The 14193-nt window shown below is 41.5% G+C and overlaps 1 protein-coding gene across 4 annotated transcripts in view; it reads right to left on the reverse strand.

Moving 5' to 3' along the window:
• Positions 1-6923: 6923 nt before the first annotated feature.
• CCNI (cyclin I) overlaps positions 6924-14193 on the reverse strand; it is a 31908-nt gene continuing 24638 nt past the window's right edge. Inside the window, exons 1-3 of one of the 4 annotated variants that reach the window (XM_084972604.1) lie at positions 12161-12265; positions 11164-11209; positions 6924-11074 (exon numbers count right to left, since the gene is read on the reverse strand). In XM_084972604.1, the coding sequence (XP_084828730.1) occupies positions 8009-8878 (870 nt within the window). In that variant the 5' untranslated portion in view covers positions 8879-11074; positions 11164-11209; positions 12161-12265 and the 3' untranslated portion in view covers positions 6924-8008. Of the gene's footprint in view, positions 11075-11163; positions 11210-11915; positions 12266-14193 lie in introns of those variants that run through there. The other 3 variants (XM_084972603.1, XM_084972606.1, XM_003129097.7) reach the window with 3 other exon arrangements.

The raw sequence follows: 14193 nt of genomic DNA on the forward strand, positions 1-14193 counted from the left end.
GTTTCTGGACCATCCCTGCCTTTTTATTTATTGAGAAGCTCCTCTTTACCTTATGTCCAGGGTTCCTGCGTCCTGGGCCGTGGGAAACAAACCCCCAAGTCCATATCCTGTGCCAGACAGCAGCAGCATTAATGATGGTTCTGACCCACATTTGCCAGTCACCACGTGGCTCTCTCCGCTGTGTCTACAAAAAAAGATCTGCTGGAGATCACTTAAAATGCACCCACATGCAAACACAAACACACACACACACACACTTCTGCCAGTTGAGTTTGTGGCTTCTAATGCTGACTCATTTGGTATGGGCTAGACTCATGACTCCATAATTTTATTAGCAGTCACCATTTAGGGGCAGTTTTCATAGTCAACAAGCAATTTTCAAACTCATGTCTATTTTAGAGCATGAACATACATTCTAAGTTACCTTTTAATTTCATTACTTGTCGGTAGTCTTTGCTTCCTTCCATCATTTTTTCAGCCCCAGAGTAGGGAGATATTGGTGGCCTGAGTTGCAGTTGGTTAATCCCTTCTATTTAAGAATGGTAACATTGGAGTTCCCGTTGGGGTGCAGTGGTTAACGAATCCGACTAGGAACCATGCGTTTGTGGGGTCGATCCCTGGCCTCGCTCAGTGGGTTGAGGATCCAGCGTTGCTGTGAGCTGTGGTGTGGGTCGCAGACAAGGCTCAGATCTGGCGTTGCTGTGCCTCTGGCGTAGGCTGGCGGCTACAGCTCAGAGTAGACCCCAGCCTGGGAACCTCCATATGCCGAGGAGCAGCCTTAGAAAAGACAAAAAGAAAAAAAAAAAAAGAATGGTAACGTATACTGCTGTTGAAAGGTGAAATAATGAAGCAACAGTCCCTGCCTCTTGAATCATTTAATTCTTGGAAAGAGGTTATTTAGAGCAACTGAATGAGCATGCTGGCAAGAGGCTTTGAAAGACACCTTGTTAAGTGCAGTAAAGTCAGGTTCATCTGAGCCATTAAGTGATGGAAATGTCAGAGCCTTCCCTTCCCTGGTACTCTATGGTTTCCAAGGAGAGAAATCAGCTAGGGATGTGGTCAATGGTTTAGGGGGTGGATGGATGGACATCAAGTCCTTAACTGATGCTAAGGCTGGACATGCTGTCAGTTTTGTAAGTGAAACATCCTATTGTGTGAAAACCACTGTAATTACTAAGTAGAGTAATTGGGTTTATTCTTGAACTCCTTATTTTTAATATCGCCTTTATCCTAGCACTCATTTTAAAAACAAATTCTGCATCAGATTGTAAAGATTTTTTAAGGCATATTTAAAGATCATGTTAGGTTTTTTTTAAGTAGAGAAATGTGTAGTTCATTGCTGCTATTCCCTTTTTGGTCCTCAGGTTGGAGGAGGTGTAACAATAATCGTCCTGGAGTTCCCATCGTGGCTCAGTGGTTAACGAATCCGACTAGGAACCATGAGGTTGCGGGTTTGATCCCTGGCCTCGCTCAGTGGGTTAACGATCCGGCGTTGCTGTGAGCTGTGGTGTAGGTTGCAGACTCGGCCCGGATCCCACGTTGCTGTGGCTGTGGTGTAGGCCGGCGGCTACAGCTCCGATTCAACCCCTAGTCTGGGAACCTCCATATGCCGTGGTAGCGGCCCAAGAAATGGAAAAAACAAAAACAATAATCGTCCTGATGGGAGCGGGTGAGGGTGCTGGCCATTCATGTAGTTCTCCAGGGAAAGTGGACCGCGGACACCGCTGGTCCAGTACGCTGCTGTCCTCTGCTGATTTGGCATTTTACTTCAGGAGGTTCCTTTTCTTCCTGTTGATAAAGCCGGTAGGTTCTCAGGTTCTCCTGACTGACCCACTAAGAGGTACGGAAGCATCCCAGGGCTGACTATCACCAGTAGCAACTATTTGCTTATCCCAAGCTAGATTGTTGAAAAACAGGGAGAGCAGAGCCATCTAAAGCAATTTCCATTAATAGCAGGCTTTTTATTTTTTATACAATCTTAAAAAAAAAAAAATCTTAGTTGACTTCAGGTACAGCCTCTGCCTTACTGTTCAAAGTGTATTCTGGATGGTGTCCAAAGACTGGCAGAGCACATGTGAAAAAGAAAGATTTAGTATGTGCTGAGCTGGGCTACGTAAAATTGTCATCTTCCCTATATGCTTGGCCATATATTCTTCCTTATTTTGGTTATTTTTCTGCCTATCATTGGCCCAACTTTTGGGTAAACAGTTGTGCATACCTGAACAACTAAATACATAATTTTTGCTGTATTTAAATGACATTTCTATGCAAGACCTTTTGCTTTGCAGATGACTGTCCTTATTCCGCTCTGGAGACGGACAGTGTTGGCAGTGCGGCTCCCTTTGAGCATCCTTGTCCTTGAATCCTGAAGACCATGGTATTTAGTTCTTGTGGCTGATACCGTCTGGCTTTCAGATCAGTCTCTAGCGAGCAGCTGGCACCCTCAGGGTGGAGTTGAGATTGAACATGTTGAATTGTGAGCCTCGGTATCCACTCACCTCCCTCTCCAACCTTCCTATCCTGACAGGTAGCTGTATATCAATGAGATTTTTTGGTCGTTAGTGGAACATTGTGAGAGGTACAGGGGGCAGATTTCACATCTTCCTCAAATCAGTTATTTGTAGTGTTGGGAGTTAAATGGCGTTTCAGTCCACCATGGAAACTTCCTTTCAAAATCCTGGCACCCGGATCAGAGGAGGCAGAGGTTATTATTACAAGGTTGTTCCCTGTCCCAGCAAAAAATGTGTAAGGGGGATGCAAGAGAACGTTCTACAAAGAACTGCTTGCTTCACCTTGTCTTCTGGGCACAGTGCTTTTAAACCTCTGAAGAGTTGCAGTTCTCGCTCTGTCTGCTCTTTAAACCCATCCATCTTCCCCACCCCGCCCTGTCTCCGAATACTTTTTTTTTTTTTTCTCTATAGTGCACCAGGCGCAGGTGCTGGGCATGCAGTCAGTCACTACGAGTTGCACTCATCTCTCTGTGTGCCTCGTGCACAGCACATTTGTGGAGTAAAAGAAAAGGGAAGCCCCGCTGAGTTACTGAATTGTGGAGAGCAAAGCCCACCCCCAGCCCCCATTGCTTTTCAGTGATTTCTTTCTTAAGGTCACCCTTTTGGAGTGTCCTCTTGCCTGACAAAATCAGCTGCTTCTGAGAAATGAGAAACCAGTTCATTGAGCCTATGCTTTCCCACTGACCTGCTTGGTTGTATCCCTCAATAAGGCCAACAGTTTTGGTATCTGACCTGCTGCCAAGGTTGTACTTTTTACGAGTTGAGAAAAGGAGAGGTTCAGCCTTAACTCAGAAGCTCCTGAAAACTTAAAAAACCAAAGTTGTGTGCCATTCTCGAATCACTAAGATGTAATTGCTTCCCTCAAATGACGACTTTTCAGTAAGAGGTGGCCCAGGGAGAGTTATGTCTATTACACATACGTCTTCCATCATCAGCGTCACTACAGATCGTCTCTGATGTAAGATAGTTTGACTTGGGGTTTTTTGACTTTATTATAATGTGAAAGTGACACACATTCAGTAGAAACTGTAATTCTGAATTTGGCTCCTTTCTTGAGCTAGCAGTATGCAGTATGGATACTCTGGTTTTGCTGGGCAATGGCAGCGAGCTGCAGCTCCCAGTCAGCCCTGCAGTCATGAGGGTAAACAGCTGATACACTTAGAACCGTTCTGTTTTTCACTTGAATAAATTCTAGAAGATATCTGACACTTTACTATAGAAGAGGCTGTTAGATGATTTTGTCCAACTAATGTAAATGCCCTGAGCACGTTTAACATAGGCCGCCTGACAATGTTTAGCAGATGAGGTGCATTAAATGCATTTTCAACTCAAGGATATTTTCTGAGTTTTTTGGGATGTAACCCTGTCATAAATAGAGGAGGGTCTGTAAAATCATCGATATGGTGAGGGAAAGCTTTCCTTTTAACTCCTTGAGGCCAGCCTGTACTTCATACTACTGTCCTAATGATCAGTCAAATCCGACTTAAAATGAAAGCACAAGCTTTTGGGACTTGGCTGTTTTCAGGTTTCTCAATTATAATTCTAGGTTATTTTGCACAACTCACAAATATTAGGATTTTTCATCTGTGACACTTGTTTTGGAATGAGACATACCTCGCCACACATCTGTCCCAAACCATGGCAGATCCTGCTAATTCTCCCTCAGTCCACAGGCGCAGGCCGCCTGTGCCTTAAGTGGTAGGAACTTGAGTCTGCAAACGATGCTGGCACATTTACTGCTTAGCAACAAGAGGTGAGTGCTCAGCTGCTCATCCCCACACAGTAAGCCTAATTTCTCCCAGAAACTTAAAAAGATATTTTCCTAAAAGCGCCATCTAGTGGCCAAAGCTCAAAACCTATTCATGAGCACAGGAGACATTCTGTTAAGAGGTTAAGACAAATTAGACGAATTTTGGAGGCTTTAGGAGTAACAATTACATGTTAGACAAAACTTAATGATCTCTCAAAGCTTTATCTTTTATATTTAAAAGTTGAACCTTGCTAAAAATTCTTACCTATGTGGCATTGGACGATTCTCTAATCCTCAACCTGCTATCTCCCAGGATGGTTGTGGGGACATGTGGCTCATTCTCTTCCCTTTCCAGTTGAAAATGTACAAACTACCTTAAGGATGAAGATAACAGGACTCCCCATTATGTCAGCTGAGCATCAGTGGCTTAATCACACTGTAAGCGAAAGACTATTGTGAAGCTTTGGGCACTAAAGCTCAAGGACAACCAATTTTCTTGTTTCAGGAACTCCAGAATGAATGAATTAGCAATCTTGAAAATCCAGGTATGTAAAGAGAATAGAGAGGATACACATTATGTGTTGGTTCTAACAATACAGGAGAAAAGAAATATTCTTAGGGAACAGACATCCTTGTCTTAACCCAGCAGAAATGTAGGCTCAGATTCTCATCAGTTTAGCTGAGTGAGGAGCTATGCTCTAGCTTCCCTCAGAGCCAAAGGCAGATGTCAGGAACATTTCTGGCACATCATTTAGGTCAGTCTTTTTAATTGGCATTTGAGAGCATGCTTCTTTCCAGCAACACCTGCCTCCCCGCCCCCCACCGCTGCCACTGTCTGTAGAAAGATACTCGGTTCTCACAGGTAACCAGCTTCATAGTTCTTCAAAGAGAATGAAATATTTGGCCAGTCTTGGTATGATCGTGGAAAGCTAGAACATGCACTTACATTTCTGTTGAGTGGAGGATTAGAGAATAACTAACTTATCCCATCAAGTTTATCCTTTGCCTTTGCTGAGCCTTCATGGAATGATAGGTCTTCTAACCACCAAGAGGCACCAGGCGATTGCGATCTCTCAGTTCAAGTTTCCAAGTTGGAAGAGCATAGTTGTGATGTGATGAGAAGCTTTAAGACATGTATCTTGGGGCAGACCAATGAGAAAGAATCATTTCAGGTAACATAGGATCTACTATAACAGTAAGAATACTCATGAAAAGATTCATGCTATTGAGAATGTTTTGCTTTTTTCTGCTTCAGTCCCATGAGTTCAGGCCCTAGAGAACCAAAGTTCTCCAAGAGCTCATGGTAACTCAGGTCTTGGGGACAGTGGCAGAGAGATATAACTGAAAGCCTGCTCAGGAGGTTCTAATCTCCAAGGTTCTGGCATTTAACTGAACTAGTTTATGTTTCAAGGCATGGGACCTAGCAGTGCAACCATTCCAATTCAGTTTCCCATGAAAACAAAACTTTTTTTCAAACTTATTTACCATCAATTTTAGCTTAGCCTCAGGATCAAGAAGTTAAAATGTTACTATTTTTACTGTCTTTTTAGGGTCACATCCATAGCATATGGAAGCTCCCAGGCTAGGGGCTGAATTGGAGCTGCAGCTGCCAGCCTACACCACAGCCACAGCCACAGCCAGATCCCTAACTCACTGAGTGAGGCCAGGGATTGAACCGCTTCATCAAGGATACTAGTTGAGTTGGTTTCCAATGAGCCACGATGGGAACTCCTTAAAATATCATTTCTAACTTCTATACAATCTGTAGCAACTTCACCACAAATGAAATACTCCGACTCTAGATTCAATTTCATCCCTAGCTTTCTATATGACAAAAAAGTTCATTTGTTAAGTGGGGGTAGGGGAAGCAGAGCTCAGTGTCACTTACTGGAGGTCCCACAATGCAGGAGAATTAACAGAACCAGATGAACATTAGGGTAAATGGAATTTTTTTTTTTTTTTTTAACATGTAGCTGCAAAGCCTCATGTGCTCTTTACCTCAAATTCATTCTTTTATATTCCTTCCACTCCCTGCACTTAAATGTAAATAGATGTCTCCCATTTGATTGGACTATGAGGTCATAAGTAGTAGGTTGCCAACTCCTAAGTTTTTTGTTTTGTTTTGTTTTTCCCCTTTCCAGGGCCATACCCGCAGCATATGGAGGTTCCAAGGCTAGGGATCCAATCGGAGCTGTAGCCACCAACCTACGCCAGAGCCACAGCCACAGCCACATGGGATCCTAAGATTTCTTTAAGAGTTCCCTGGTGGTTTAGTGGGTTAAGGATTGGGCTGTGACATGGGTTCCATCCCCGGCCAGGGAGTTTCTGCATGCTCTGGGCGGAGCTTAAAAAAATAAACCCACTCTTGGTCTGCTAAAACCAGTGAGCTAAAAATACCAAGTTATTAAGATATGGGTCTATGCCTGGTTTCATGGTTCCTAAGGATGAGAATTTACTGTGTGGAAGATCACAGTCACCGGTTAGAAAATAATAAAGGAAAAAAATTTCAGTCAAGCCTAAACTCAATCACAATTAAATCCCTCTTCGTGTTTCATCTTCTGCAAGCATATAAGGGTTTTCATCGTCTTCCACAGTTCAAATAGCAATGCCTAACCAATCAAGTACTTGCACTTCTTCACAAGCAGAAAAAGGAGATACAAAGGTTAAGGACAACTTTTATTGCTACCAGAGGCTTTTTATCTTCAGTACATGGTTCTGACTGCAATACCTTCTTCAGACTGCACAGGGGCTCAGGATCCAGAAGTCATTAACAGAAATACAGGTAGGCTGGGGAGGCGGGGGGATGAACTTTTATCCAGAAAATCCTAATAGCTTAACATAAACTAGGAGACTGAATTCAGTTATTACATGTTACAGACCCAAATCATAGAGCTGCCCCAACATTTAGACAGTCCTACTGATTATAAATGAGTGATCAGTTTTTTTAAAAATCTAATTTTAGTTGTTACATGTTTCTTTGGTGAGCACCTGGACATATTAACTTTACCACAAATGCTTTTATACAATTGTCAAAAATGCTTTCAACAAATCTAAGAGTGTCCTAATCACATGCCACTTTTAAGCTTCAATTTAAGATAAAAATGAAATAATTTTGTTTCTAAACTCTAGAAATTGAAAGGAGACGAAAATCAACATGGTGATGGAAGTCCTTTTTCTGTTACCACCTCTGATTTGTATGGGGCAGTTTTCAGGTATCTTTTTCAGATTAGTTTTTAATTTGAATCATGGATTAAACATGAATGTCAACACTGAAATAATCTGTTCACTAAATTGCTAAAAAATTTTGAAGGTTTCCTCATCAGTGGAAGTCAGGCTATAGATCAACATGCATAAAATTCATTAAGTATTCAAAAACGACACAAGCAAAAGCAAGAGGAGAATTAAATCAGGATTCTGGGACAAGGTTTGCTAGCTAGGAATTTTGGAACTTAAACACTGAATGTGAATTTCTGACAGGGTAATCTACATTTTAACAGAGAAAAGGGTGGAACGCTACAAAGATTTACTTAAAATTTTTTCTTGATCTTGAATTTTACACTTTTTTTGGTCTTTAACTGGTTACATAATATTGAATTAGAATTAGCCATACAAGTAAATGGTTTTTTCTGGCTCATTCTGAATCAGCCTGATAAGGTATACATGCATCTTTATATAGCCTCTCCTGGTTTCCCACATTCCCTTTCCCAGAGTAGGCTACCTTAGTTTGCACTTGAAGGTAACACTGAAGCTACATGACAGAAACAGGCTGCAAAGGTGGACAAGGGGAAGCGTGTCCCTCCTGCCTTGACAAATCGGCGCCACACACAGAGCCCACGTTTTCTGCAGCGTTATCTTCATTATAAAGCCTTTTGATCCCGTCATAGAAGTCATCCACTTCCATTTCCTCCACTTTGCGTTTAGCAGAGGTAAGCTTGCACCCGCTGGCAGCTGGGAGGTGATGGTAGAAGGCTGCTGTACCTCTGACTGGCACTTCTGGTTTGCTCTTGTCCTTGGCGAAATCTGGGCCTGGGGCAGAGGAGGGATGTAATCTGAACACTCCTTTGTCACAGGTCACCAGGGTGTGCTTGAGGGGACGGTAGACATAAACGGAGTTTAGAGGCAGGGCAGACTGCAGAGCAGAAAGGTGATGTGCCACAAGCTCCCGACAGTGGATCAACTGGGAGCTCTCCATCTGCACCAGGGGAAGAAAGCACAAGATGATCAGTGTAGGCTGCTCTATCAGCTCTGCTGGCCACTTCTTCTCCCCCTGCCCTCTGTCCCCCCAAATGTCTTTCCCCACATCTTTTACCTCACACTCATCTATTCCCACCAGCCTACCCATCATCTTAGAAATTGTGTCCAAATCTCTATTTCTAATGTAAACCTTTTTGGAACTTGAATTATGTGTGTGCAACTGTATGCAGGACATCTTCATGACAGCGGAAACTACTCTCTTGTTCACTGCTACATATCCGCTCTCTGCTCTTGTTTTAAGCTCTCTCCCCTGTCTAGATAGAAGGCCTTTCACCCCACTCTCTTTGCCTCTTCCAATCTCTTGAGAAGACCAAGGTAGGCATTCCCATTGTGGCTCAGCAGTAATGAACCGACTGGTATCCATGAAGATGCGGGTTCGATCCCTGCTTCACTTAGTGGGTTAAGGATCCAGCATTACTGTGAGCTGTGGTGCAAAGTGCAGATGCGGCTTGGATCCAGAGCTGCTGTGGTTGTGGTGTATGTCGGGAGCTACAGCTCCAGTTGCACCCCTAGCCTGGGAACGTCCACATACCACAGGTGCAGCCCCAAAAGACCAAAAAAAAAAAAAAAAAAAAAAAAAATGTTGACCAAGGTACAGATAAACGTAAAATCCATTAAAAATTATAGAAGTCAGAGACAAGAAAAAATTTAAAGGGATGGAGAAGGCTAAGAATTTAGAACTACTTAAGTATTTTGTTTTTCAAACAGTAAATGATAACCTTTGACAAGTTTTATTTTTGTAGAAAATAGCACACTTGACAATAATGGAAAAGAATGTTTTTGCTGATATTTTCTGTTTAATTTGGGAGTTTCCTTCAGGATAGTTCAGCTATCAGTCCTTTCTAAAGCTACCCTTGACACCCCTAAGGCCCTTTCCAGGGTCATGTTTTTGTGTCAACCAGTCATCATGCTTACCACACTATATAAGAATAATCTATTTAACATTTATGCTTTGATACTATAAACTACAAGATCCCAAGGCATTGTATCATATTCATTCTTATTCCCTAAGTTTCCAGCACCGATGACTATACACGGAAGGCCTTCAAAATCTTATCTGTGATAGTCTAATTAGTTTCTGCTTTACTTTCCCAGCAATTACAGTGCTAGTCAAAATTCCTCTAGCAACATACAGTTCTCCCTATTCAGGTTTCTTTAGCGGCACCCCAAATACCTACCAGAAAGAATCGAACCACTTTAATTTGGTATTAAGTCGGCTCTCCACAATGTGACCAGCCTTAGTTGCTAGCACATCCCAATTTGTGCTCTACATTCCCACCAAACGGGCCTGCTCTGTCCTTTGCACCAATCTTGCCCTTTCTCACTGTACTCTGCTCACCTTATTTCTACCTGCTGAAATTCTATTACCTATTCCTTTCACCTCCAGGAAGCCTATCGTGACTATTTAACTATCAGAGATCACTTTCTAGTCTTATATTCTATAGGTATTTTTAGACATTCCTTTACCAATTCTTATTCATAACTTTAAAACTTGCAGCATACAGCATGACTGTTTTCAATACCACAGAGAAAATAAAGGAAAATAACACGCACTACAAGAATATATTTGCTGGAGTTCCCGTTGTGGCACAGCAGAAGTGAATCTTCATGGACTAGTATCCATGAGGATGTGGGTTCAATCCCTAGTCTTGCTCAGCGGCTTGGGGATCTGATGCTGCCCTGAGCTCTGGTGTAGGTCACGGACGAGGCTCAGATCCCACATTGCTGTGGCACAGGCCAGCAGCTGTAGTTCTGATTCGACCCCTGGCCTGGGAACTTCCATGTGTCACAGGTGCAGCCCTAAAAAGCCAAAAATTATCAGCAAAATTATTTCTGCTGATGGCAAAATTATCTTTATCTCTAAATAGTTTCATTGCTTGTTACCCAGGAAAGTGTATCAGTGGAAAGGAAGAGGAAAGGCTGCCGTTAGTCATCACATAGTACAAATGTAGAAGTAAGTCATCACAAATGTAGGAGTTCCCATCGTGGCTCGGCAGTTAATGAACCCAACTAGCATCCATGAAGACAAGGGTTCGATCCCTGGCCTTGCTCAGTGGGTTAAGGATCCGGCGTTGCCATGAGCTGTGGTGCAGGTCACAGAGGCGGCTCAGATCCAGCATTACCATGGCTCTGGCATAGGCCAGCAGCTATAGCTTCGGCTGGACCCTTAGCTTGGGAAACTCCATTTGCCGTGGGTGCATCCCTAAAAAACCAAAAAGAAGAAGAAGAAGACGAAACAGTACAAATGTAAAAATGTGTGAAAGTGTCAGAAACAATACGTGAAAATGACTTTTATTATCTATTATGTTCACTATTCTTGCCTAGTTTGAAATGGGCAAGATACTATTAACTAGTATTAGAATTTCTCTTCCTCTTTTAGAAAGAAAAGAAAAATTATACAATACTTAAGATGGTCCCCAACTATCAAGCTTGCAACTGTAGGCTAGAGAAACGAGCTAAGCTAAGCTAAAAACAGTGGAACAAAGCACACGAGATGAGGCTTCAAAGTTCTTTACGGCAACCGGTACCCTAGGCCAGGTACCAGGCTTCTTCAAAAAGCCTACAAAAGAGAGGTAACAGAAGTGAAAACAGGAACTGGGAAGTGAAAAGAAGGCTATAGTATAACAATTATTTTTAAAATTTAAGTACCTAATTTAATGAAGTGTTCTTTAACAAATGAATGATATTTAGTAGCCTAGAAAAGTAAAAATGCCTTGGTCATTGGGCAAAGTATCACAGCAGAACCCTGAAAAAAAGATATGTATTCAAACAGAAGTATTATGCCACTATAATTTTTCTCTGTTAAAGTAGTAAATAAACAGGGAGTTACATTTTAGAGGTGACAACTGGCAGAAAATGGAGCTAGAAAGACACTGAAGATTATGCAAACCAATACCATTTAATGAACTGTACTTCCACCTAAGTCCTTTGGCTAAAGTAATGCATCAAATCAATTTCTTCTACTCTACTATAACCTGAATTTGCTGTAAGAAAATAACATGGCCCTCGTTGAGATACAGTGGAGGAAACAAAATAGGCACAAATACTGGATTATTGCAACTTTAGACACCAGATATGTCCTCTAATGAAACTGTTACAGAAAGATTTGAAATGAACTTGTTCTAACTTAGAGTGTCAAGAGAATATCCATTATTTTTCATGACTATCTCCCCCAAATTCAAATATGATAATCATATTCCTTGCTAAAAAAGCAAAGAAAACTGTAATTTATTTCACCAAGGAAGAAGGGTAAATAGCATTAAAAGGTTACAGAGCAGAATAGCATGATCTAATTGTTCAGGAGGCCTAAGAGGACAGCATGACGCATGACAAATACCCAGCGCAGGAAACATCAACTGAGACTACAGTGCCTGGATAGGGACTAGGAAGACCACACTAACCTGGGTAAAGTTAAGATCCTGAGATGATCGAGGTGGACCACATCAGAAAGAGGAGAACATGAGTAGAGCCCCAGAAGCATAGCAGTGAGAGAGGGCTAAGAACAAAGACAGGATTAGCCATCCCAGAATCATAACCACCAGGTAGTACAAGAGATAAGAGGGGTGGGGACAGTGCAGTGGAGCAGTTGGTGATGGGACTAGGAGGGGCAAGAGGCAGCTTGCCTTTCAAACCAAGGAACACTCACTGTACTTTGAAGTTCTGAGGGAACACAGGCAGAGTAGGTGATAGTAGGCCCCTCACAGCAAGATATGTCTATGATGGACCATTAGAAGTCCTCTCAAACCAGGACCTGGGAAACATGTCAGAATTCCAGCATGATCTTACCAATCTGATGCAAGAATTTCCTAGACTAGAACTAGAAATCTGATATTACTATGGCCCGTCACAGTCAAATTACAAAGACAGTCAACCTGCTGCTCCTACCTGAACACAGGTGAACTTTGCAAAGACAATTAAATCTTGATGAATCATGAGCCTCCCAGATTTGGGGCACAAGAGTTTCAGAGAACTGCTGAGACCAAGTCCCAAACTCTTCAAAGTTTTGTTATTAACGATCTTCCTCATTATAACCTGACTACTACATGGAGCAGAGACTTTAAAAAAAATTTTTTTTTCTAGAATCACTACGTCCTCAGTGCCTAGATCACAGAATTCTTAATAAATGTTTGTAGAATATAACTATATACATATACAAGAGAATGAGAGAGTGGTTTTCAAACTATGTACAAACAGATTATGAAAGGGAAGAGGCCAAGCTGAGTAGAATGCATCTGATAGGCCTCTGCCCCAAACACACAATACAAGGTAATACTCTACTTAGTATTTTGGAATTGTGTATATATAAGATTTTATTGGGGGTGAGGGAAGGGTTCCAATTCTAAAGGAAACTCTGAAAACCACTGGGCTAGAATCCTCAAGGTTTGTGTGCCACTGGGGTTTTTTTAGTCTTCTTTACTACTGAGTTCTGTGTGTCTCTGAGAAAGTTCTAAGTTCCCTGGACTGCAGTTATAAAATAAAGGAGCTGAATGATATCATTTCTAAGAAGATTCCTTCAAATTCCAAGCTTATAACACTTGGGGGAAACAGTTTCTGTGAACATTTTATTCCAGCAACAGAAAATTTATGCAAGAGAATAAGCAGATTCTCCTGTGTTCTTCAGTACAGAACAAGCCATCAAAGCTACAGAATATCCACGCTATTTACATTCTCGCTTAAGCTTCAGAGTCTGTCCTTTCTGGGAGAGTAACTCTTCATACAGCAGATTTTCTCTGTACTAGCTTAGAAACAGGCACAGAGACCAAGTCATGGAGGCATTTAGAGATATGTCCTTTGTTCTGATAAACTAAAAAATGTAGAAGATAGGAGGTAATCTCAATGCCCCTTCCCCCACTTCCACAGTCTAATGTAAATGGTTAACATTCGACTTCATTTTCCAACACTCTAGGTAGGCAAAGAAAATCTTCTGTGCCACACTATTCACTTATGTGGTGGTTTGGGTGAGTTTCTAGAAATGCTCACTAAATGGTAATTATCTATCTCCTAGGGTTTATTTTCATTATAGCATTTATTTAAACAAAAACACTTCTCAATTATTTCAATCCAAGATATGCAATCAAAAGAACATTATCTCCCTTGTAAAGGAGAAATAATTTGTTTCACATTAACACCATGTGTCCTAGGGAAGTAGAATAAGCTAAGCTATGCTAAAAACAGTGGAACAAAACACATATAAAAGAGGGATGGCATTCTAGTTGACATATTGCTCTGACCATCGTCATCATTCTTTTTATGCAAAGATTTGCAGCCCTTCTCTGCTCACAAACTAGGGCCTGAAATTCTCAGACCTGAGAGGTTGCACATATCTTACGTGTCTGCTAATAAGATCGTCAATTAAAACTATCTTACAAAACACCAAATTCAAGCATTATTCTCTTTTTTCTTTTATAGAGTTCTTTTTATAATTTTATTAGCTCAATAACTTCAGCCCTTCGCTAAAATCAGTTCTTTTTCCATTATTTTTAAGCTTAGAATTGAAGTCTTGAATCAGTTCTTTTTCCATTATTTTTAAGCATAGAATTGAAGTCTTCTCTAAATGACATTCAGTAAAACAAATCAGAGTAACTATTGCCAAATGAGAAGAAACAGGGACATAGAAAGGGAAAATGGGTTCATAACTCTTTTATGCACTCAGCTGGCCAAAGAATATCGTTTGAGGCA

This window comes from Sus scrofa, chromosome 8 (genome assembly GCF_054392235.1).
Source record: "Sus scrofa isolate SSC_HxYL_T2T_F1_AM1 chromosome 8, Sscrofa_HxYL_maternal_Yorkshire_Landrace_v2.0, whole genome shotgun sequence".
In the NCBI taxonomy this organism is placed as follows: Eukaryota; Metazoa; Chordata; class Mammalia; order Artiodactyla; family Suidae; genus Sus; species Sus scrofa.